The sequence below is a fragment of the Lepidochelys olivacea genome, assembly GCF_965140295.1.
Source record: "Lepidochelys olivacea isolate rLepOli2 genome assembly, chromosome: 3".
Classification (NCBI taxonomy): domain Eukaryota; kingdom Metazoa; phylum Chordata; order Testudines; family Cheloniidae; genus Lepidochelys; species Lepidochelys olivacea.
The window spans coordinates 119581816-119608605 of NC_140413.1; the positions used below are offsets into that span (position 1 = coordinate 119581816).

Sequence of the window (26790 nt, forward strand, 5' to 3'; positions counted from 1 at the left end):
AAATCTGTCTTTTTTAAATCTCAGAGTTGTTCAATAGATTTTTCTTTTCCCTTCGACAGGCATGGCTTAATGCCACTTTTTTGTTAATATTACCGAGGTGTTTTACTGCAGCTTTGGTGGTGATTATAAGACTACTACATTTTGGCTAACAAATGCAATGAAAATCCCCCTGTGTTTTACATTTCACTGCATAACATGTTTATATAACATGTTAAACACTTCTGTCTTAGGAATGGCTTTCCATTCAGGCAAAATGTATTTTCCACCTTGCTTTTTCAGTGTAACAGAGGAAATTATATAGAAGTCCCCAGCTTCTAAATGTACAGTTTTCAGTATAAGAAACATATTTTCTTATCCTTATAGTTATTTTTTTCCTTTTTTCCCTTCATGGTTTCATTTTTCAGAGTGTCTTTCAGTTTTATGAAGTGAGAGGTTGTTTATCTATAAGAGGCAGTATTCATAATGTTACAGAGAACTTGAAAATGTAGTGAGAAAAAATTGAGGTCCGCACCAGAGTATATGGTTGTGTGAGTGCTAATTTGGCTTTTTGTATTCTTGTCCTGTCTGTCTGTGCTATTTAATGTTCTAACATCTCTCTGGTTGGTTTAATCCATATGTCATTCAGATGGGGACCTGTGCTTTGGCATTGGCCTGACAATCAGTCAGCCATGGAGTAGAATGATAAAATTATGAAAACTGTGTCTGTTCATTGGACCAGTGGAATTTACAAGCATTTTTCCTAGATGTGCCTAAACAGTATATTGCTACGCCTTGGCTCACATGCGAGGGGTTTTCTGGGATATAAGCCTTGTCAAGAGTCTGAAGACTCACTTTCTTCTCTGTGTCTCTTTCTTGTTCACCCCTCCCCCCCGCACCCTCCCTTTTTTTAATTTATAGGTGTTTTCTTCCTGAAGATGAAATGTTGAAGTCAACTGCCCGAGTGTTTTGATGCTTACAAAAATAACAATGTATTGTTAATAAAAACTAAGAACAAGGGAGAGTATTTTTGTGATGCATAGCATTTTGTTACTTCTATGTTCAGTCACTATTATAACTGTGAATGTGATGAGAAATGTTGTTTACATACAAATTCTGGTTAATACAGATTTTTTATGTAGCAGTTTTACATGAAGTTAGCTTGATGGCAAGGCCATGTTTGTTTCATATCTTACATTTTTGGTTACATGTCATATCCTGCATTTGTACAATTAAAAGCATAGTACATGTTTATATTTGACATAAAATAGAGGAGTAGAGCTATTTTTGGATAAGAAGAAACTTCCTAATATGCATGCAGTTAATCTGCAAACAAAATATTTCTCAAAAACAACCAAATAAAAAAAGTAAGGTCTCGATCCCACCTTTCAGCAAAGATTTATTAGCAATTTGACTTTAGTGACATGATCCATTACTACTAATGATCCATTACTTTTATAAAATTTTACTGTGTTTGTAGTACTCTACTTTGAAGTGTTACTGTAAACTAAACTAATATTTTGAAAAGAACTTAACAAAGTATATTTTATGATGAAATAGCCTTGATATTTTTTCTTTAAATCTTGTTTGCTCTGTTGCTAAAATGCACTCTTCAGTAACTCACAACAGGACTCCCAGTCTTCAGTGAAAATTAACAAGGTTTTACTGTACATTTGTATTCTAATAGAATTTGCTACGGTTTCCACATGGGAAGGATAAAGCTATTGCTTCAACATAGAAATAGTTTTGGTAGCCTTCTGCTTTATATGTGCTAGTATAGCGAGGAAAAGCTGTTGAAGAGTTACTGACTTGCCTGATTTTTAAATGGTGGGTTCAACAGAACTTCTGTACAGTTAAACTCTTTCTTCTCCAATTTTTTCTTCTTTTAGTTTGAGTGTACTTGCACAAGAAAATAAGGCAAAAGTAAGAAGGGCTTGTTAGTTCAGTTAAAACTTCAATACTTTGTAATAATTTTATCGTCCTACTTTTACTTATTTTTCTCGGAATCAGAGTTCTGCTTGCATATTTTTTATAGTAAATTAAGTGGCACAGTCTGTATCTTCGTGTCTTCTGACATGAATCTTCTCAAAGAAAGAAAATGGGGGTCTCATTTGTATTTGTCGCCTCAGAATGGCTATCAGGAAAATGCGGTGTCCTGGTTCTGTTGTTCATTTATTCTTATCTAGATGCCTTTTAATAGCTCTGGTTGTGTAGCTTGTGCAGTGCCAGTCCTGGTTTAAAGTCCTCACAGCCAGAGAAGAGATCCTTTAGTTTGACTTTGTCTCGCAGCTTGGGCTCTACTTACTGCCATCCTATTTGAGCTCTATGGTATTGATATCTGATAGTCCATCAGTACAAATGGTGAGCACGCTCTTAATTTTGAAACTTGGATGATTATTTATGTGTTGTTCATCATCTAAAGTGTGTGATACTTCATGGAACATAGAGAAATGCATGGTCCTTGCCTCAAAGACATTACTATCTAAGGGCGTAGTCCTGCAAATGTTTACACATTTGCTTAGCTATACTCAATTAATTAGTCCCATTGGGATCAGTGGGACTACTCACATGCGTAAAGTTAAGAATGCATGATAGTGTTCGGTGGACTGGAGCCTAAATAACACATGGCATAAGAAGTAGATATAAAAAAACCAAAGGGTTAGGTAGGGTGAAAGGAGGACAAAGGTTCCCACAAGCTAGTGTGGTCATTTAGAGACTAATATATACATCTTCATGGGGTTTTAAGTTATGTTATTTGTAGTTTGCTTTTAGTTGTTGCTTTATTTATATTCTATAACTTAGTTTAAATAAGATATAAAAACTAGAGACTAGTGAATACTTCTGAATCACATATTTCATGCGTCTAGTCATAACATGCTTCATAGGGTTCTGAAGTGTGCATTACATGTGTATCTTTGTCTTTCTAGTTTACCTAATACATTTGCTTCCTCACCCCCCATTTCTCGTTATGCCTTTGTTTTATTGCACTTAATAGAATTTTCACTAGCTAGAAGGAACAGATCCTGAAGAGGATCTTTAGGGAAGCACAATCAAACAGATGTAATATTTTTTAAGGCATAAATATCTACCTCCCAAATGAGAGAGTTAAAGATTTACAGTGTATCATAGAAATTTTTTTTTTAATATCGTGAAAATCTTGAAAATCCTTGACAGCCAAGGAGCCTCTCCATAATGGTAATGTAACGGTGTTTTCTTTTTAACTTTAAGATGAAACAAAATTATTTTCAGATCAGTTAAAAGCAACAGAGTGGAACAACATTTTACATGGTTGCTCATGTTGTTTTTCTCTTTTGATAACAAAGAGTGGTTATACTGGGTGTTAATTATTTTATTTACAGTGCTCCTTTACTTTTGGAGTGGCCTGTAGATGTGCTAAGTCAACCCCGGTTGCATTACTTCAGGTGACCGTTCCCCGACCTCAGTGAGACTGTTGACAGGCGTGCAATTCGCAGGATTTGGCCCAGTGACATACAGGTTTCTAACATACCTGTCACCTTTTTAATTTTGCCAATGCAGATATCATACAGGATTGTGCCCAACCTAGCCCAGCTCAGGTATGAAGCAAATAAAATAATAATCTGAATACTTTCTCCCCTTGCTTTAAAGAAAGGACACTGAGAAAGCCATCAGCTTTTTCTTGGTTGTGGGATTATTGCAATAAAATTTGCATGTTGAATGCATCAAAAATAACTAACTTTTAAGGGTGACCTGCTGATTCATAGATTCTAAAGCCAGAGGGGACCATTGTGATCATCTGGTCTGAGCTCCTATGAAGCACAGGCCATAGAACTCCCGCAAAATGATTCCTAGAGCAGATCTTTTAGAAAAAAATAGTCCATGATGGAAAGTCCACCACAATCCTTGGTGAATTGTTCCAGTGGTTAATTACTCTCACTGTTACAAATTTGCACCTGATTTCCAGTCTGAATTTGTCTAGCTTCAGCTTCCAGCCACTGGATTGTGTTATACCTTTCTCTGCTAGAATGAAGAGCCCCTTATTAAATAGTTGTTCCCTATGTAGGTACTTAGACTGTAATCAAGTCACCGCCTTCTCTTTGTTAAACTAAATAGATTGAACTCTTTGAGTCTATCACTGTAAGGCATGTTTTGTAATCCTTAAATCATTCTAGTGGCTCTCATGATGTCTTTCTCAAAAATTCCCTCAACACTAAGTATATTTGTTAAATGCTCCCAAATTGCCACATTAAGAGGAGCACTTATTCAGAAATTTAAAGGTGGCTTCTCCTCTTAAACTGGCAATTTGAGGGCATTCAGCACTTATTGGGACTGTTGATGGAATTGGATTATAGAGAGTTGTAGGTCACCTTTAGCCACACAACTATTAATTTATTTTACCTTTTTGTGTTCCAGCTACTTTGAAATATTTCTTTTGTGATATTTTATCATAAAGTATTCCCACTTTTAGTGCAAAAATATATTTATTATTGCTTCCTCTCTAGCTGCTATGTGATGATGATGGTTTCTGCCATTGATTTATTTTCTATTTTGAATGAAGCAAAAAAGGTACATTTTTGCATGCCTATCACTAGACAAGGTTATGTTGAGGTTAAGGAAGGGAACAGCTGGGTGTTGGTTAAAGTGTTTTGCAAATGGATCTTATACTGGAATGATTTTCCTTCCTATAAAATAACAGAGCGAATTTCTGTGGACACTATACAACTTCTTCATGCCCCTGCTAAATTTAAAAATCTCTGTTTTCATTTCTTTTTTCCAAGAGAGACTTTCCCTTCGCAAAAAGAAAAGGAGGACTTGTGGCACCTTAGAGACTAACCAATTTATTTGAGCATAAGCTTTCGTGAGCTACAGCTCGCACCGATGAAGTGAGCTGTAGCTCACGAAAGCTTATGCTCAAATAAATTGGTTAGTCTCTAAGGTGCCACAAGTCCTCCTTTTCTTTTTGCGAATACAGACTAGCACGGCTGCTACTCTGAAACCTTTCCCTTTGTAATATTTGGGTGGGGCTGTTAAGCTTTTTCTTATTGTTGTTGGAATGTTAAATCTTAGCTTGAACCATAAAAGTTTCTCCACTTGGTGCCATGGCCCTGGGAGGTAAAATGCATGATATACAAAGTACATGCTATTAATATTTAATTTAATCCTTTTTCAATAAAATTAGACATTGTAAGATTCCTGATAGTTGTGAACTTGCAGAAAGGGTTGAATAGAGTTGGAAGCTGAAGAAATACACAGCCCGAAGCATCATGGATTACCTGAAAGAAAAACGTGTTCAAAATTGCCGTATTTTCGGATTTTCTGAATCTTTTAGTCCTTAATAGAGTTGCACCAGGGATCAGTTTGGTCCTTTGAGTTTAACATACAGTGCAGTTAATCGTGTTTAAATGAAACTATAATATCCACATAAAACACCATATCAGCTTTGTGAGAGTGGAAGTGATTATCAATAAATATCCAAATCAAAGGGAACTTTCTCTACAGATCTATTTTTTCAGAGTGAACTTGGGCTGTTTTTTGAGCTACAGTCTCCTTAACATCACATAGTAATGATTCCAGTTTGTGCTGTTCGTGTTTTCTCCTTTTTCTTTCTTCTAACTCCCATAGCATAGTTTTTTCAATCCAGCATTCACTGCACATGTTCCAGTCATGAGGTTACAAAGCTGACATTGCAGTCTCAACAGAGGTTATCTCTTTAAAATTCCCTAAAATTCCCCTTTGGCAAATCCAGTTTGGCAGCTGGGTTTCTATAGGAAAGTGAGGGAGCCACCCCCTCCCTCCCTTTATGTCCTTTATAAAAATAGAAATCTATTAAACCTCTGGCCAGAAGGGCAGATGGGCAAGTGGCTTCCTCCAAAGCAGACGTCTGTTTTTTCTGAGCTTTTCTCTCCCTATTCTATAGCATAAGGTAACATTATTATTGGGCCGATTAAGTACTGAACACTGCTGCTTTAAAATATAAAACAGAGCTTACCTCTTAAAGACTTAACATGAACCTTCTGCTCTGAAGTGTGAATAAATCAATAAGAAATACTGACTTGCTGTTTTTAATATTTTAAATATATTGATTTTTTTTAGAGGATTGTAAAATCAAGTTTACCTTGTGCCCCTGGTCTGGAAGTAATTTGGGTAAACAAAGGAACAGATCTGAATTAAATGCAAAAACCAAGCTCAGTCCCAAACAATGCCCTAGCCAATGAAAACGGAATTGGTATTCAGTGAGAGAATTGTTAAGCCATACTACAGAGGGTGTGTGTACATAGAGTTCACCACTTACTGATAGTGTTCAGAACGAAATAAAAACTAATATATGTGACTTGGATTTCCTACAGTAATTCTGCTCACACCCAAATACAACTCCCCTCAAAATACATCGTTATTTGTTACTACTCTTTGCTGAGAAGGAAGGGGAGCAATTGTTATTGTTCCTTTTTAATTCTCAGGAGGTACTGAAATATGATGGTGATGGGCACCATAAAATAACCTAGATACCCAGACTGCTTTTTGAAACAGAGACTGCGATGTAGTATGGAAATCCTACACTGTATCACATGTCTTTTCTTATTTTATGTTGTTTTCTATAGAGAAAAGTTAGTTCAGCAGGCCAGAATGACCTAACTAGTAATGGCTTTGAATAATTCGTTATTTGTGGCTTTTATTGACTTATTTTTCTCACAAAATATTGAAGTTTTCAAGAGTATACATTTTTGTCACCTATGTACCTAATTGATCACCATCTTGTTTACTTCGAAAAGCGGGGCAGGAGTTCATGGAATCATAGAATATCAGGGTTGGAAGGGACCTCAGAAGGTCATATAGTCCAACCCCCTGCTCAAAGCAGGACCAATCCCCAACTAAATCATCCCAGCCAGGGCTCTGTCAAGCCTGACCTTAAAAATATCTAAGGAAGGAGATTCCACCACCTCCCTAGGTAACGCATTCCAGTGTTTCACCACCCTCCTAGTGAAAAAGTTTTTCCTAATATCCAACCTAAACCTCCCCTACTGCAACTTGAGACCATTGCTCCTTGTTCTGTCATCAGCTCCCACTGAGAACAGGCTAGATCCATCCTCTTTGGATCTCCCTTTCAGGTAGTTGAAAGCAGCTATCAAATCCCCCCTCATTCTTCTCTAGTCTCTTCTGGAGACTAAACAATCCCAGTTCCCTCAGCCTCTCCTCATAAGTCATGTGTTCCAGACCCCTAATCATTTTTGTTGCCCTCTGCTGGACGTTTTCCATTTTTTCCACATCCTTCTTGTAGTGTGGGGCCCAAAACTGGACACAATACTCCAGATGAGGCCTCACCAATGTAGAATAGAGGGGAACGATCACGTCCCTCGCTCTGCTGGCAATGCCCCTACATATACATCCCAAAATGCCATTGGCCTTCTTGGCAACAAAGACATACTGTTGACTCATATCCAGCTTCTCGTCCACTGTAACCCCTAGGTCCTTTTCTGCAGAACTGCTGCTGAGCCATTCGGTCCCTAGTCTGTAGCGGTGCATGGGGTTCTTCCGTCCTAAGTGCAGGACTCTGCACTTGTCCTTGTTGAACCTCATCAGATTTCTTTTGGTCCTATCCTCTAATTTGTCTAGGTCCCTCTGTATCCTATCCCTATCCTCCAGCGTATCTGCCTCTCCTCCCAGTTTAGTGTCATCTGCAAACTTGCTGAGGGTGCAATCCATACCATCCTCCAGATCATGATTTATGAAGATATTGAACAAAACGGGCCCCAGGACCGACCCTTGGGGCACTCCACTTGATACTGGCTGCCAACTAGACATGGAGTCATTGATCACTACCCGTTGAGCCCGACAATCTAGTCAACTTTCTATCCACCTTATAGTCCATTCATCCATCCCATACTTCTTTAACTTGCTGGCAAGAATACTGTGGGAGACCGTGTCAAAAGCTTTGCTAAAGTCAAGGAACAACACATCCACTGCTTTCCCCTCATCCACAGAGCCAGTTATCTCGTGGAGCTCGGGTAGGAGCTGCAGGGGGTGAAAGCCACTGGCCCTGGCTGGAGCTGCTAGGTGTGGGGCAGCACCCCGGAGCCCTGGCAGGTGCTGTAGGTAGCAGTAGCAGCTGCCAGCCTGGGTGCCCCAAGCCTGGGCAGGAGCCACAGGGGGCTGTAGCCCCTAGCCTAGCTGTAGCCCGGGCACCCCGGCAAGAGGCATGGGGGGCAGAAGCCCAGAAGCTCAGCTTCTGCACTGTGGAGGTGAGTCTGATCTCTCTCTGGTAACAGCCATGCAGGCACAAGTCCTGTCTCTCCCCAGCCTGGCTGATTTCAGGGAGATCAGATTTACAGGAAAGGGCTTATTTCACGGTCCAGGAAATGTTTTTCACAGCGGTGAAATTGGTAGGGCCCTATACATATGCATATCTGTAAGTAAAATTGCAAAATAAAATGATCTGTTTCTTTGCTTTTAACTGTAATATTTCCCCTTTACACAGCTGTCTTGCCAAAAGGCACTGTGTAGACTTTATGGATCTGAGGTATTGAATGCCCCTGATGGATCCTTGTAAAGTGTTTTAAAGTGCATAATTGGAGCACTTGAGCATAAAACTACAATTATATACTTCTCTGTGTTAATTTTGTGTACAGTTAAAACTTGAGTTCAGCATTGGCCATAAATGAGAAGGGGAAGCCTTTTATTATGAGTGCAAGAGTGTGTTTAGTGAATGCTTTAGCAAAAATGGTATTCATGGAATGACCCGAAATGAAAGGAAAAAACATTTCTGGTCAAGAAGTGTGGAGGAGGAAGGAATGCACGTGAGTGCACAAGGGATTAGTAAATGCGCATTGCATCAAGAGAATAGTAGATACTCTGAACATACATAGTGTTAGAGCGTAATAACTGACTTGCAGTTAGTGTAAAAGTGGGGGAAAGTCCTGTTAATTTGGCTTTAGGTAAATGGACTTGGTGATTGAAAAAGCCTAACATTTAAAAACAATTCGGGAACGGTGAGTTTTTAATGAGTAATGTTTTGATTGTAATGTGTCTTGTGTGTGTTCCTCTGTTCTCTTTCTAATGATCCCTTATGTCTTGGCAGTCGGATTATCTTTATTTACAGATACTTAAATTCATTAGTTGGTATACAAGATTTATTCGGGATAACTAGTACAAGGAATAATATATTCCTAGAATGAGATGATGATTGTAATAAAACACCAAAAATGATTGTAATTATACAAGGACTGATTGATTTTCTATTGTAGGTCATCTATTAAATCTGACTTAAATAGCTGTTTGTTTGGAATATGTAAGTGTTAATAAGTTTTAATTAAAGAATAGAGTTTGGATAAATCAAAGGGCAAAATTTTGTAACTACAAAGAAGGTGGGTTCATGCGTTATTTTGCTGTAAATTAAAAAAAAAACAACCCTACTAGGGTGGCAGCCCATGCCATGGCGGTATCATTATTGCAAGATTGTAGTGTTTCAGATCTGTATCTAAGTTCTCTTATTTAAGAAGCTATAGTCCTTCCACCTGCCCCCAGTACAGAGTGGGGTCAGTATAGGAAACGTACATTTTTCTGTTTTTGTTATTGCTGATGATGTGTGGCCTAACCCTGAAGGACAGGGTATGTGTGTGTGTGTCTGTGGTTGTTTTCATTTTTTTAAAGCAAATCAAAAGATAAAGTACCCCAAAGTGTTTGGCTATATTATTGGGAACTGCACTTTATCAGTAGGTTTTTTATTATCTTCCAGCATAACGTTATGCCAGGGTGGTGGTAGTGTTGATATAATCAAATTTCCTTATCCAGTTGGTTCAGCCAAGCATTCTGTTTGCCTCAGAATTCCTTGCTGTGGGGTATTTTTAGTCTGTTGTAGCATGAAAAAATATGTTTTTGATCTTGCCGTGATTTCAAAAGTGAACAGAATTTGGACTCTAGAAATTACCAGATTTGTCATAGAGATCACTAAACATTGATATGGTACTCAAGAAAGTAATACCTCTTTCTTTTGTGTATTTACCTCCTGTACTGTTGGCACTAGTTGGTGATTGAAATCCATAATGAAAGCACAGTGATTTTATAGCTTTTTCTTTTGTTGGACATGTGGGAGGCTCTCAGTGATTAAGAGTGTGATATCTCTTAGAAAAGCGGAAGACTAGAACCTGAGGCAACCTACCTTGCTGTCAGCAAGTCTCATTGTGCTGACTCAGACTAAGGCACTGATGTCAGAATTATGGGTGTTAGCTAGAAAGTGTTACTATATTTGAGCTTGCTGGGGCAAAACCAATAGAACTGTTTGGAAAACACCAAACGTAATTTGTTCCCTTTACTGTTAGCTGTGTATCTATATATTGAGCATGAGTTTGAACTGAGTGTTTGGACTGGAATCCTACCCTTCTTTCTCCTCTGTATTCACCATATTTCCCAGGGAAGTATATGGCTGTCACGGTGCAGGACTCACCCCTGTGGTGCCTCCTGCTGAGCTTCCAGGGAAATAGCGTTCCAGCCTCTGGAACACCCTCTGCAGGCCGGTGTACCGCTTGCCGCTGACCCCTGTGTCCCTCCCGGACCCCGGTGCCCCTTTTACAGGGTGCTGTTCCCTGGCAGTACCCCCACAGTCTCTGGGTCTCCCCTCTCCAGGGAACCCCCACCCACTATCCCCACCTTGCCTCAGTCTTTGGCTAATGCCAGTCACCACTGAGCCACCGCACACTAGGGCGAACTGCAGTGTATAAGCCAATCATCACAGGCAAGGGGGGTTTGGACCTGCTGCCTCTGCCTACCTTTGGGCTGCCCCCTGCAACCCCAGTACCTATCTGGCCTTACACTAGGCCTGCAGCCTGGGAGGTTTCCAGGCCAGAGCTCCCCCGCTCCCTTAGCCGTCCCCCAGCCCTGATGCACCTCAGGTACTCTGGTGTGCTCCCCAGCAGCCAGGCCTATCTCTCTCCACAGCAAGAGGAGACTGTCTGCTCCTGGCCCACTGCCCTCTTATAAGGGCCAGCTGAGCCCTGATTAGGGTGTGGCCACAGCTGAGCCTGCTTCCCCCAATCACCTTGGGAACTGCTTGCTCCCAACCACAGCCCTCTCCCAGTGCTGATTTCAAGCCCTTCAGGGCAGGAGCAGGTGACCACCCCGCTACAATGGCCTACGGGGGTGTGGAGGAGGTGAAACCACAGTCTACATGCATCAGAGAACTTGAAGCGACCCACAGTAATGCAGAGCTGTTCTTTCAAGTGCACGATCAAGAACAGTCCTTCTTTCTCAGTGTATGAAGAGGACAAAAAATAAGTTTTGCATATAGTTTTTTTTATGGTAGTATTTTTATTTAAGCAATAATGATCAAGGTGTACAGATCATTTTCTGGATATTAATGACCAGCTGGGAGGAGTTGATGGCCAAAGGCTGTGCCTTCAGCCATTAATCACAGCCAGTCATTAATGCCTAGGAAATACCCTGTGTTGAAGCCCTTACTGCTGTCACCAGATGAAAATGAAAATAAACATAGACCTCTTATTTTTTTTAAATAATGGCTGATAAAATTTTACTGGATATGGACATAATAGTTCTAGAGAATAAATGCCCTCTACTTAAAAAAGGCAGTTTGCTTGACTCTCTTTCATCTTTCCATTCAGTTGTTAACAAAAAATTTTAAAAAATCAAGACAGAAATATGTAGGAGAACTGATATTTTAGGTAGAGTTATCATGTACATCTGTTTTAATACACAAAAAAGTGGGTTTTTAAATGTGGCTGATCATAATAGCTCTTCTGAAGGTTTTATGTGGGTCTTGGACCATATTGCTGTACTGTGAGGTATTGTATCAGTCAGATGGGTATGGGTATAAAAAAATTATGGAAATGCCCAGCTGTGTTTGATCTGATTTTCAGTAGTTGGTAACTTACAGAAAGGACCAAAATTTCTTTCTTTGTAGTTTTAGTATGAACTGCAGTGCAATATACAAAGCAACTATATTATGCTCTTATGTGAAAAGGTTTTTCTCCCTGTTGTTTTTAGACTCACCTGTTTCTCCCTCCCTTTAAACAAATTTTATAAATATGCAGAGGTTTTTTTCCTGTTTAAAAATAATAGTTCTTCTTCAAGTATATGTCCCTGTGGGTGCTCCACCATAGGATGCATGCGTGCCCATGTGCTCTTGACCGGAGACTGCAAAGCAGTGTCCACGGGCCCACACCAGCACAGAACAGCACTTTATGCTTCCAAAAGAGGGCATATAAGGAGGCGTGAACCCGCTGCCACTCAGTTCCTTCTCAGCCACCTGCAGCTCAAGATGGAGCAATTGTGTGGCTGCTGTTCTCAGCTTCCCACCTTTTTTACACAGACATTTTATTCTGAGTTTTTTCCCTTAGTTAGTTTAGTTATTTTATTTCTCTTTTTCTTTTAGTTCCAGTATTGTTTGGAAGGTGGGGCTATACCCCCTTTTGATTTTAGGACTCCAAGTTTTGGTCCTTTAGCACTCTGGGTTATACCAAAGTCCTCAGGATTTAAGCCCTGCTAGGCCTTTCCCCTAGTGAAGGACATACAAGCTGCCTTCGCTGCCTTGGAGACACCCACATCCTGTAAAAGTGTAAGGTCTGCATGGGGTTAAAAGCAGGTCTACAAAAGACAGAGAGGCTAGATGGAATCTGCTTCTAATGGAACACTCACAAGCCCCAACAGGGTCTACTTCTCCCCCTGTACATCGGCCTCAACATCCCAGGCCTCTCCAGTGGCTGCTGGAGCTCCAGCAGCACCTCCAGAGGCTAGGACTTCGAAGTGCCACCCCAATCAACACAAAATGTTGCCTTTTCTGCTCCAAAGAATATGACTGTAACTCACTGGGAGATGCCCTGATAACACCATGGCACTGTACATTGCTGTGTGCTTACCTACCTCTACCTCTTTTTCTCAAGATATCACTCAGACTGCAATAGGAAAGAGCTAAGGTTATTTTCATAGCCATCCTGGCTACGGTGCTCAAATCTCCTTCAGCTCTCTAAAAGGAAAAGGAGTACTTGTGGCACCTTAGAGACTAACAAATTTATTTGAGCATAAGCTTTTGTGAGCTACAGCTCACTTCATCGGATGCATTCCAACGGATGCATTGGAATTCATTGGAATGCATCCGATGAAGTGAGCTGTAGCTCACGAAAGCTTATGCTCAAATAAATTTGTTAGTTTCTAAGGTGCCACAAGTACTCCTTTTCTTTTTGCGAATACAGATTAACATGGCTGCTACTCTGAAACCTTCAGCTCTGTGTGGCAATACTTCTCCGCCTTCCTCTCAGGAAGGATCTCCTGTCACGAACTCTGGGATCCTGATTCATCCCAACCACTCCTCCTTGAACCTCAGAGCATGGTTCCTAGATGGATCTCAAGCATGTAGCTAACCGATTCAGATAAGTTCCAGTCTGTTCTCCTAGCTAGCAGGAAACATAGTACCCGCAAAACTTACCTTCAAAAGTGGAAATGCTTCCATTTCTGGTGTTCTCTTCACTCTTCTCAAGCATCAGAAGTTCCACTTTCCAAAATCTTAGATTGCCTCTTGGATTTAAAGACTCAAGGTCTGTCAATGAGCTCAGTCAGAGTACATTTGACTGCTGTCAAAGCCTTCCACCTGGCCATCGAGGGCTTCCCAGTTTTTGCCCACCGTACTACAGCCAGATTCTTTAAAGGCTTACACAGCCTTTTTTAACCCTGTATGGAAACCTCACCCCCACCCCAGTGGAAACTTAATTTGATTCTTAATTCCCTGAGGAAATGCCTCTTTGAACCAATGGTCACCTCTCCCTTCATTCATTATATCCATCACTTTGGCTAAATGAATGGGAGAGCTCGGTGCCCTCATGGCAGACCCACCATTTACTACCTTGTATAAAGACAAGGTTACATTGTGCCCCCATTCTCATTTCCTCCCTAGGGTCTCTTCAGAATACCATATTAATCAAGAAATACATCTACTGGTGTTCTACCGAAAGTCTCACGCCTCCAAAGAGGAAACGAGCCTGCATATGCTAGGTGTCAGAAGGGATATTGCCTACTATCTTGACAGGACTAAGACCTTCAGGTCCTCTCCTGGATTATTTGTATCATTTGCAGAGAGGGTGAAGGGACAACCCTGATCTGCTCAAAGACTGTCAAAGTGGGTTTTAGGTTATGAATTGCTGGGATGCAGCCCCGTCACAGTGACAGCTCACTCCACATCTATAGCTCTACTGAAAAATGTTCTGGTAGCAGATATCTGTAGGACTGCAACTTGGTCTTCCATTCACACTTTGGCCCAACATTGTGCCATCATGCCTGCTTCCAGGGATGACACCACCTCTGGTGATGGAGTCCTCTGAAGCATCTTGGACTTGCCTCTTCAGCACTCGCCTCCTTGTTGAGTTTACTGCTTGGGAATCTCCTACAGTGGAGCACCCATAGGGACATATACTGGATGAAGAAGGAGAGGTTACTTACCTTACAGTAACTTGAGTTCTTCAAGATGTTTTGTCCCTATGGGTGCTCCATCTCCTACCCTCCTTCCCGTTGGCTGTGGAGGCTCTGTTTTGCGGTGGAGAAGGAACTGAGTGGCGGCGGGTCCACACCTCCTGATATGCCATTGTTTGGAATCATGAGGTGCTGCACTGCGCAGGTGCTGTCCTGCAGACACTGCTTTGCATTCTCCAGTTAAGACCCCAAGGGCCTGTGCGCATCTTGTGTGGATCAGCCATACGGTCAAAACATCTAGAAGAACTCAAGTTACTGTAAGGTAAGTAACCTCTTATTTTTAGTAGTGACATAGATTTGTTTAGCATTTATAGCAGATGTAAATTTCATCAATTCAGGACAAGGGAATCAAAAGTGTTCGCTTTGGAAGGAGAGAGATTACCTTTCTGTAGACAAGATTGACTATTTTGTGGTAATAGTCTTTATTTATTTGGCTGTCATCATGAAGAATAGCAAATGTATTCAAAATCTCAGTACATCAAAAATATATCAATACATAAAACAGAAGTATTATTCCGTAATATAGGTTCATGCAAAAAAACTACGTTAATGCAATATGCAGTTTGCACAACTAAGAAATCAGAAAACATAAATGCTAAGGTTCCAGCACCCACATTAACTCAGTCATATTTCACATCCTATATTTTATGAAATACATTTTACAACATAAATCTGGAATAGAAGGTACTATATATGTGCAACATGGCTCAGTTAATGTGGCAGTTTGAACCTTGATGTTTGTATTTCCTGACTGGGGATTTTTAAACTTCAGCCTTAATGGTGGGTTCTTATATATTTTTTTTTTTGCATCTAATTTTTCTAGTTTGTTTCTTTTAAAAGAGGAAAATTGTCTGTACTAAGAATGAGTTAGCTCAGGATGTTTCAATTTAGACAAGAGTAGGCGGCATTACACTATTCCAGGGAGGGAGTGCTTTATGACATGTATATGTCTGGTGCAGCATACCTTCCTCTGGCACGTCTTTTTTAAATTTCCACATTTGGTGCTACATTTGGTGCTACTGTTCATCTGGAGACAATACCATATTTGGCCGGGCTAGAAATACAGGAGCACATAGATTAATCTTATGACTAAGGTATCTTCATAATAACAAAGGTAAAATTTGAAATGAAAGATTAGAACTTGCACAGTATTGCAGTATACATTTAAAAATGTAAATATACCTTATGATCACGGGGTATGGGATTTGTTTCATATGCCATTGAGGTCAAGACAGAATTTTTATTTAGAATTATTTTTAGGATTTTAGTGTGTGCTCGTCAGTGAGAAGTATCTGTAGCCTTTATGAAGCAAGTACCTGTACCAGCAGGCATGGGTTGGATGCAGTGATGTCACAAAAGAGGCTGAACTTCACTAAGCTGTGTTAGAATCTTACTAGATTCCCACTGAGCATGTTCCTAAAAGTATTTGTCTCCCGGTTGCTAATGATCTTTTAAATTTTTTTATTTATTTGTAAACCAAGTGAAGGCACTAGTCCTTTCTGAAAAGCCTGTGGTTATATTGAGTCTCAGTTTTCAAATATTATTTATTCATGCTGTAGCTAGATAAAACCAACATGGTTAGAATTATTTTTTAAATTTTTATTTATTTATTTATTTTTGCAACGGGCAAAGTATATTTTTATGCATACTCAGAAGTGGCAAGAGGACTGTTGCTTAAACTTTTTGGGAAAAACAATTCCTTTTGTGAGACATTAATTCTTTTACACGGAAATTTCCAATGTTAATGTTTCAGAAAGCTACCAGTATATGAAATCAGAGGTTTATAATGGAAAGTATTTGATAATCTTAATTATAACTATCACTATTAGTGATCGCTGTAAAATAAAAAGAGAGAAAATTTGCTACACCATTTTATTAACAGAGGAAATGTTCTTTCTTAGCTTGCAGTGTGAAACACAATTGCATGTAAACACAATTTTTTCTGGGAATGCCCTTCAGTATATTATGCTAAATGACATAAATGTATAATTCTGGTACCCTAGGAGTTAGGAAAACAGAATATTTTTGGTGGGTTGCTTTCATTGTTCCTCAGTCAGCCGCTGAGTCAGTCAGTGGCACCCCTTTCTTGCTGATTACAGCCCCTGCCTTCGGCATTCAGATTTTCTGTTGCTTCAGAGATCTCTGATAGCAGCGAATTGTCTTAAATTATTAAGCAAAAACTCTTACCAGACAAGGCAGAAAATGCCCGAGTTGGGGAGTACCAAACCGTCCCACCATTTTGAAACCTATCTGTAAAGATCTGGACTTTCTTCTGGAGATAAGACTACCAGCCAGTGGGATTCTCCTAGGGCTTCCTCTCCATAGGGCACCAAAATAGGGCCTCTGTGTAAGATCCAAGAGAGGAACAATGCCCAGTCTTACTAGGACACTTCCCACACCCTCAGCATGGACACGGGTATCTAGACAGGATGAGATGTTCAGGTAGAACCCACAGTCTGTGTTCACAGGTCTTTTTGATGGGGGCACCGACAAGACCCTTCTACCCTAGAAGAGGGGTGCTTGAGAAATCCAATAATAGCTCTTGGCCAATATTATTAGAATACTTATGCTAATATACTAATTCTGTTACATTTTATTTTATAAAGAATGGCCATACAGCTGTCTAATGGCCCTTTACCTAATACTTTGATTTCAGCTATGGATTGTGCATGCAAAGAATCACTTGAAACTTCCCTTACTATCAAGATATTGCCTGGACAAAGAATGTCTGTCACAAGACCCCTTGTTCAAGCAAGGATGAAAGATTATGGGCTGAGTTATTGGTTTAATTGGATTTTTCCCACTCCTTCATTCTAGCTGTCAATTTGGTTTCTCTTTTATTCTCATCCTTTCTTTCTTAGCAGCCAAAGCAGTTTAATCACTGATGGTCAGTCACACTCCTCCAAAAAATAATGCTATTTGCACTGTGCAAGTCAGATAAAAGGGGTCATAGTATAATTATTACAGTGTCTGTGCTCCCCTAGAAACAGATTAAAGTGCTGATCTGTTCTTCCTGTACCTTCCCAAGAATTCATGTGCTAACGTAGGAGGAGAAAAGCGTTCTGAATTTTGATCTCTTGAGTTGTGAAGACTACAAAGAATGTGGGTCTAAGGGCGAAAGATGGGGGCTTCATTAGAAAGAAAGCTGATGCTCAGGTCATTCACTGCAAGCAGAGTAAGTAATTGGCTTCAGCTTTGTTTTGTTCTGGGAAGATTTTAATTACATTTTTTATATGCTGTTTAATAAGCATTTGTCCACGAGCAGTACCTTGTTATCCCGGTCTGTTAGACAGGGGGATTAATTTCCGTATTGTCGTTGTTTATTATTGATTTAAATAGCAACACGAAATTGTGGTAGGTGTTTTACAGAACAGAACTGATAGTGGTCCCTGATTCAAAGGTTGCACAGTCTAAATATGGACATAAGATAATGTGCGAGAAGAATGAGGAGAAGTGAAGGATGAGTATGACATAAATAAGATCCTGGGGTTGCTTAGGTTCATTGTGTGTGCATCTTGGGTATGTCTACACTTCAGTTTAAAACCCGTGGCCGGCCTGTGCCAGCCGACTCGGGCTCAGGCTAAGGGGCTGTTTAATTACGGACTAGACGTTTAGTGTCAGGCTGGAACCTGGGCTTTAGGACCCTATGAGGTAATTAGGATCCCACAGCTGGAGCCTGAATGTCTACACTGCGATTAAACAGCCCCATAGCTTTAGCGCCGGAAGTCTGAGTCAGCTAGGACAGGCCAGCCGCTGGTGTTTAACTGCTGCGAAGACCTAACCCTTGATGGCTGTATTCTTGTTTTAATTGAGGTGATAGGTATACATTCTGAGAAGGTGGGAAGGTATGTGAGAGTGTAGGTGGATACAAAAAAGGGCGATTATGGAGAGATGGTGAAGCAGAGTAGAGTGCAAACTAATGGAAGAGGCAAGGAACAGGAGCACAAGCACAAAAGGAATGATTTCACGAATACAGTGCTGTAGGGTTAGCAAAATGTAATTTTGGGGTAGTATGGACAGAGCAACTTCTGGCAAAAGTTCATAGTTGTTTTCATTGCCTATCTAATATTGCTGCATGTGTGTAACAACTACTGATCCCGATGCAGAACAGCTGTGTACTAATAAACTCAGTAAGCAGATTCACCCTATGCACCAAAGAAACAATGTATGGACAGTAGTGGGAGCTTGCTGAAACTCTACCGGTTCACTGCAAGTGTTACAGCCTCAATGCTTGCAAGAATACTTAAATGTCAAAGCCTACTGACACAAGCCTTACAAGTTCAGTGGTGGTAGCACTGAGATGATACCTCAAGGACCAATCCTTTGGGGAGGGTTAAGTGACTTGATTTAGTTTATAACATAAAGTCTTCATAGGTGTGATCTGTTATGTGCACTGTTTTGTTTGTTCTAGCACCTTTGGTAAGTTGCTGGTGTATGTTTATTTATTATATTGTTTGTTTGTACAAAATGGCATTCCTCTTTGGAAGCACACCTTAGAATTGTGGTGTTTTTTTCATAATTTTACTTCTTGATCAGCTGATCAGAACAATTCCTGCAGTAGGTTAGCCTTGTGCCTACTCAGAATAAATGTCTTCTATTTAAAATTTTTGCTGTTTTTATTTATTTATATTGAGACTAGACATTACGAAATTGTGACTGTCACTAGGATATACATTCATAAATTGCGGTAGCTGATTTCCTTGTACATTCTTGCTGAGAAGAAAGTATCTTGGGTACTAAAAGTGATACTTTGCAAATAGATCTGAGCACTTCTATTAACTGCTTGGTAAAAAGATTGGTAATATTGAGCCAGGTTTGTGGGTGAGGACTCCACTTCTTGAGGTTAGTGTGCGACTGTAACCTTGCTTGGTTTCATATGATTCCACCTCCTGACTCATATATCTGCTCTGCTTGGCTCTTCTAACAGATGCCGCCTCAGTATGGTCAGCAAGGGGTAAGTGGCTACTGCCAACAGGGCCAACAGCCATATTACAACCAGCAACCGCAACCTCAGCATCTGCCACCCCAGGCACAGTATCTGTCGCAGGCCCACCAGAGGTACCAGACTCAGCAGGTAAGCATAGTCACCCGCTGCTCACAGCTACAACATTGCTCTAATTAAAAAAATGCAACATGTAGAAGATGGAAGATTTTCCAAATGGGCACTATTCCAAAAGCAAAAAACAAAAAAAAAACCCCAAACCCCACCCTTCTGTAAACTGTAAACTTAAAACAAGGCCGCAGTGCTCTTGGAAAGTGTTGGTATATACAGGTGTATCTATTTCAAGCTTTGCTTGCAATCTGTGTGAATTTAGAATAAAGCCAGTCTTACAGTCCCCTTCAACTATCCCCTCCTTTTAAAAAAGTGGTAACATACTTCATTGATTTCATGTAAGTGTGGGTCACAGACTTCCATGTGTCTTGTTCTAAAATTCTTTGCAAGGCATTCTGGTGGTGCCTCCTCCAGCTGATGTGATCACTGTTGGTTTTAAAAAAAGAATAGGTGGAGCTGCTTCTTCAGGGGAGCTGGTGGGGAAGAAAATACATTTAAAACAGCACTTCACTTTCCTCATTCCGCACATCCATTTAGCTGTGCTAAATAACCCGATTTCCATGCCAGTTACTGTTTTGTGTTTATACCCAGCCATGGCACCCATATGAAACATTTATTTTCATTGAAGCTGCTACAAATACGGCAGCATTTATTGGCTCTATTTTTTTTTTTTTTTTGGTTAAAGACAGTCTTGTTTTAAAATGTGATCAGGAGCAATAATGGCTGGCTTAATATGCTAGAACTTGAGGAATGCCTGTGTAAGGCATCCTGGATTGAAGAGACCTTGGGTGCCCTTAGTTCCTGTCGCTGTACTTGTGGACTTAAGTTCCAAATATAGTCCCAACAATGTTAACCACAGAGGGACTGCCTGCCTGGGAGAGGAAGGAAGACGAGAGGAAAATGAAACCAAACTATATTCAGTATCCTGAGGGATCTAACTAAATTGAGCTGCTAAAGACTAGGTGCCTCTGGAAGAACTGTGCAGTATCATCACTCTCTGCAGTTCACTGGTGGACGATCCCGCAGGCACAGTTACTTAGCATAGCAGGATAATACCAGGGCAGGGGAGAAATATTTGCTTGTGATAAAAATACACTATGAAACAAACTAACAAGAGATGCCATGTGTAGCTCGAGTGTTGTTGTCCTCCATACTCAGATTTTAAAGTAAGGGTAAAATATTTTTACTCCTTTATTAAAATTAGATAAACAGATTATTAAAACAAATTTCATTGGAAATAAATTCATTTCAATTAAAACACTGCATCATTTATTAAATACAATTCTTAGGCATACCAGTCATACAGTTGTAAGCAGCTCCACCCTTCCATCATTTAAACATGTAACTATGATTTCAAATATGAAATTGTAGTTCTGTCTTTAGATTTCATTTTCCTCTTTTTCTCCATTTTCATTGACATTAAATGAATGATTTCTCAACCTCTGATAGGAAATTTTGATTCTGTTGATGTAAAAACTTTGACTAAGTCAGTTAACAGGCAGAGGCATAGTAATACAGCACGTGGTGATCTGTGGTTTGACGTTAATAAGAGCACTGCCAATAAGGGCACACAGCTTTGCATGTTGACATATCTCCAATCAGCCACCTGACAAACTGAATCAGTTTGTGGCTGTCCGGACGCCTGATCATATGTTGAATTGTTGTCACTTGAGCATGTAACTTGAACATTTTTAATCTGTTTAAAAATCATATACTTGTTGAATGTAACACAAAGTGTATGTATCTAATAACAAGTAATCTGGTTATCCCGATGGCCCATTGATGATCACTGCCACTGTGTCCAGTTCAGTGAAATTTTGTGCAGTTGTTTTTGTATACCTCAACAAAGTAAGGAGATTACACAAAAGTAGTTTGGGGGAAGGGAGTAAGTGGAGAGAGAGAAAAGGCACCCAAACTGGGATTGTGCCTCTGGCTGAATATTTGGCCGCTACAGGGATTCAAACTCCTGTGTAACTCAGCTGCTTGGGATGAGTTCTTCCAATGGGGTTTCTATGTAACACACTTAAGTGTGTCATATTTCCATGTGGTGCCTACTCTACAGAGAGGTTAAGAACATATGACTTGAACCCCCTAAGGGAGTGATGCCTTTAGATAAAGTGATTGAGGCCTGTGATTTTGGTACTGAAGTTCAAGGGTTCTGTCTCCACTGAAGACCTCTGCTGGGGTTATTACAGAGTGGTGGGTAACATTACATACAAAGATACTAGCAAAAACTTGGAAGGTATACTTTAATTTTTCCTGATGAAACAGTTCAGTAACTCCTAATTCTTTTGAAAGTGTGATTTTAAAAAAATGTATTTCCTCTTTTAGTGCTAGGCCCTACATGTATTCTACATGTGGGTATGCGTGTGTACCATGCTCCTGAGATCAGAGAGTTCTATCAAGTAGTATCTTTTGATCTGCACCTGCATGGTTGCTCTCCTCCTGCTCTAAACTGCCAGTATAAGGGGAAGTGCAGTCTGATGCCTCTTCAGTTCCTTCTTGCCACCTCATCGCCTGAGTTAGAATCCACTATGTCTGAAGCTACATCCATCTTTATTCTTCAAAACCTATTGTAAACATATATTGTAAATAGTTTCTTTTAGTATTCTTTGTAGTGTTAGGGTTAGTGTTTGTGTTTAGTCTAGTTACTGTAGTTGGTTCTCCCCGCCTTGGGGAGTTTTTCCCCACAGACAAAGACTATGCCTACAGTTCCAGTGTTTAAGAAGTGCATCTCCTGCCCGCCCCCCGCCCCCCCGTTCTTTTTTAGTGATGACCACCAGTATTGCCTTTACTGCTTTGGGGAAGCTCACATCTCCGCTAAGTGCAGCATTTGTCACGCCTTCCCTCTCCAAACATGTGAGGGATGAGAGCTCTCACTGAAGAAGCATCTCATGGAGAAGGCCATGAGATCTCAGTCCTGAGCCAAGGAGACAGACCCCCCCCCCCTCCCCCGCCCTGAACAGTGGTCTCAGTCCATGCGCAGTTTCCCTCCAAGCATGAGCTCCAGCTCTGAGGCCAGAGATGCTAAGCCCAAAGAATTGTTACCAAGGACTTCTTATGAGAGTAAAGGAGACACTCAGAAACCCAAGGTAAATCTGCTCCTAAATGAAAAGATCTTTCCCCGATTCCATCCAAGACAAGTGAGTCCTCATCACAGGTCCTGAGGCCTTAGGTCACCTCAAACCTGCTGGATGTGAGAGTATGGCATGAAGGAGTAAGGATCCATCAGTACTGACTTTGTTTCAACATAGGGGGACTGGACTAGATGACCTCTCGACGTCCCTTTCCATCCTATGATTCCATAAGCTCAAGGATAGCCTCCCACCATCACTATCAAAGAATGCCAGGTTAGACTGTGTTCTGGCACTGGCCTGCTTCCATAGGGAACCAGCGTCCACCATAAGTAGGGGTGCACCAGATCTGGTGATCCTGACCATTGGAACACACTGCACTCTGGGATACCCCAAAACCTACACCTCCCTGGAGGATATCTTTACCCTACCTTTTCTGCAATTTCCTCACTTTTTGTCTACAACCTTAATCAGAGACATCACAACTTTGGAGGAAGAAACCACCTTGAGGAGATCGGAATACTCCCCTATTCAATCCACTGGAGCATTCGTCCACCATTACAATGGCTCTGCTGGTTGAACTGGAACTCACCTTCTTGTCTGCCATGTCAGAGGTTCCAAATGGAACATCACCTTCACATAGGGAGGCTAGCTTGGACAGAGGCTCCTGAAGGTCTGGTTTGAGTCCTCCCCTCAGATGTGACTATCCAGGGGAATGATGGTACCCAGTGCGATGGGGTCCCCCTCTAGTGATCAGCCCTTCATACTGGCATTGTTGGGATTCATGGATCCCATTTCTAGGAACCCAGAATCTGTGCATGAATCCCACCTACCCATGTCTAAGTCCCTCTGTCGACCTATAAGAGAGAAGAAATTGATCTGGATCCATCAGGACAGACAGTTGCAACAGATGTGTCCTCCTCCTTGCCAGATAAGGCAGTTGCTCCCATCTTTGCCATCCTTGCGATGACTACGGGAATATTAAGAGCTTCTGCAGAGGGGGGCAACTGACCTCCAGATCCAGCTCAAGGAGGTGCAGGATGTTCAGCATAGTCTCCTGGATGTTCTCCAGCCTTCTGGTCCTAGCCAGCTGTCCCTTCCTGTGACAAGGCCATTATGAAACCAGTGACGGAAGTTTGGTATACTCCTGTTTGCTGTATTCCCATCCCAAAAAAGGCTGACAGCCATTATCTTGTACCAGCCAGGGAGCAGAGTTCCTGTTTACACACCCAGCACCCAACTTCTTGGTGATGCAAGCAGCCACTGAGAGGTAGAAGTTGCAGCATCCCAAGGCAGTACCCACTGATAAGGGTGCTAAACACCTTGATCTGTTTTCTTTCACCAGCCTTTAGTTTCAAATCGCTAACTACCAGGCCCTGTTAGCAAAGTGTGATTTCACCAAGTACTCCAAATCCTTGGACTTTAAAGACAAGTTGCCTCAGAGGACAGAGCCCAATTCCAAGCCCTCTGTGATGAAAACGTAGCTAAAACATCTCTTCAGGCTGCAGTGGCTATTGCTGACATTGCTTCAAGGGGGATAGCGTCATGAGGCGTGAGTGGCTCTACTTCTTGTGGTTCCTCCGGGAGGTACAAAATACCACGGAGGACCTACCGTTTGATGAGGCTAACTTGGTGAAAAAAACTGAGGAGTCCCTTCACTTGCTCCAAGACTCCAGAATAATTCTCCATTCCCTGGACATTTATACTTTATCTGCAAAGAGGAAACACCATAAATAAGTGTACAGGCCAAGACCACCCCCATAACCATTCTGTGACCAGTGCCTTTACGAACTATTGTGCAAACGCCAGGGGGTACAGAGATTCTGGTACACAGCTTCCTCCACATATATAGCCACTGCTCAACCCCACCCATCATCTAGGGGGTTCTTTCATTGGGACATTTGAGAATCATGTTCTTCTGTTGATTCCATCCTACCCTGCCCCCAAACTTTGGTGGCTGCCTTGCCCTCTTCACTCATAACTGGAGGGCAATAACAATGGACAGGTGGGTGCTAGAGATCATTTAGTCTAGCTACATGATCGACTCACCATCACAAACCCCCTACCCGGTGTGTTTTCAGGGACCACTATCACAAGGAGGTCCCTCCATTCGGAGGTAGACTCTCTTCTTTAGCCAGGAACTATAGAGCATGTGCCACCTTAACATCAAGGGAAAGGATTCCAGTCCACATATTCTTTAGTTCCCAGGAAAAGTGGAGGATGGAGACCAGTTCTCAGTCTACACCAACAGAAAGTCTATTTTTGAAAATCAAAATTCTGCATGGTCTCATTGGCATCAATAATCCCCTCTCTGGAGGGGAGGGCTCCTGGTTTGAGGCTCTTGGCATGAAAGATGCTTACTTTCATGTGGATATTCGCCCATCCCACAGAAGGTTCCTCAGATTCCTGGTAAGACAAGTACACTACCAGTTTAGAGTGTTTCTGTTCAGACTTGCTACAGTGGCACCCAGGGTCTTTTCAGTGGTGGCAGCCCAGACAAGATGAAACAGCTACATCGTCTTTCCATATCTGGATAGCTGACGCCTGATGGGCAGATCCAGCAAGGAGGTTCATTTGGCACCTCTATTCCTCCTCTGTCTGCTGTCTTCCTTGGGAAACTGTGTCATCAAATAAAAGTCCACTTCGATGCCCACAAAGTCCATAGACTTTATAGAAGCAATCCTAGACCCAATCAGAGCAGGGGCTTACTCCCTATGGAAAGATTCCAGGCCACAAACAACTTGTTAAGACAAGTTATCCTTAGACCTTGGACCACAGTCAAGGTGTGCCTTTCCCTGTGAGGCCACATGGTCTCATGTACTTATGTAACACCATTTGCTAGGTTCCACCTCCATTGCATACAGGCCTGGCACCAGTCTGCTTACGCATTATATGGAGACACTATAAATATCAGGGTAGCAATTCCCACCAAGGTCACAGCTTTTCTTGTTTGGCGGACATACATGGAACAAATCTGTGTGGGAATCCCTTTCCTTACACCCACTCCTGACATGACCATTGTCACTGACACATCCCTCATAGAATGGGGAGCCCACATAGACAATCGCACCATACAGGGCAGAGGTTCTAAAACTGTAGTTTGTGGGCCACCAGTGGTCTGCGAGCTCCATTCAGGTCGTCCGCAGATGGTTCCCTCTAAGGTGCGCGTCTGGGTGGCAGCACATGAGAGAATGAAGAGCCCCCCACCTAATTAGTGTAGCCACACAGGCGTGGCTTCACTAATTAGGTGCCTGGCCCCTGAGAAGATGTACATGTAGGGTGAGATGGTGGCACTGGGGAGAATAGGGGGTAAGTGGGAGGGGACAGTGGGGTGAGAAGAGGGGGTGGGGGGAATTTGGGACCTTCAGGGCTGCGGCAGCCAGAGAAAGAGGCGACTTTCCCCAGCTCCAGGGCTGCGGCTGCCAATTAAAGACCCCCCTCCTTCCCAGCCCCAGTTCGGAGGCTGCCGCTGTGGGGGAGAGAGGGCACATCCATCACATTAGAAAGGTAAGACTACAGATATTAAAATATGAGTTGTGTGCTTTTATTTGTAGAACAAAAAAATAATAATTATTATTATTAAGGTTTTTTTATATAGCATTTTTACCCAAAGTGCTTTACAGTAGTTAGCTAATGGCACAAACAACATTTGGAAAGATCATTAAGTGGTTCCCCGAGACCCTCAGCAATTTTCAAGTGGTCCACGAAAAAAGTTTGAGAACCACTGATACAGGGCATGTGGACCTCTAGAGGCCAGGATGCATATCAGCCTACTAGAACTGAGAGCAGTCTGTCTAGCCTGCTATGCATTCCTTCCACTCATAGGGTCCTGCTGTACCCAGATAATGTCAGATAACATGATGACCATTTTCTACATAAACAGGGTGAAGCAAAATTTTTTTCTTTTTGTGTAGAAGTGGTTCTCAGCAACTTACCTACTGAGTGTGCAGAACTCTCTGTCAGACAATCTCAGCAGGCACTTCTGTACAGACCACAAATGGGAGATACACAATTCCTTCCTGAATGAGATCTTCACCCTGGGAAGAATGCTTTCCTGGAACTTGTTCGCCACCCAGACAAACAAGACATTGTCCCTATACTGCTCCTGTATAGCTGTGGGTAAGCAATGCCCTTCTCCTATTTTGGACAGACCAAATCAGGGTTGTCCCTCCTTCCATCCCACTGATGTTACAAGTTCTACGAAAGATTTGCCACATCAAAGCTCAGGTCTTTATCATCATA

At 41.5% G+C, this 26790-nt stretch overlaps 1 protein-coding gene across 13 annotated transcripts in view; it reads left to right on the forward strand.

Moving 5' to 3' along the window:
• The window catches only part of ARID1B (AT-rich interaction domain 1B), a 415499-nt gene that overhangs the window by 69355 nt on the left and 319354 nt on the right, over positions 1 to 26790 (forward strand). For all 13 annotated transcript variants that reach the window (XM_084622879.1, XM_084622882.1, XM_084622874.1 and 10 more), the window contains exon 3: positions 19349 to 19495. In XM_084622879.1, coding sequence (XP_084479005.1) covers positions 19349 to 19495 — 147 coding nt within the window. The remainder of the gene's footprint in view (positions 1 to 19348; positions 19496 to 26790) is intronic.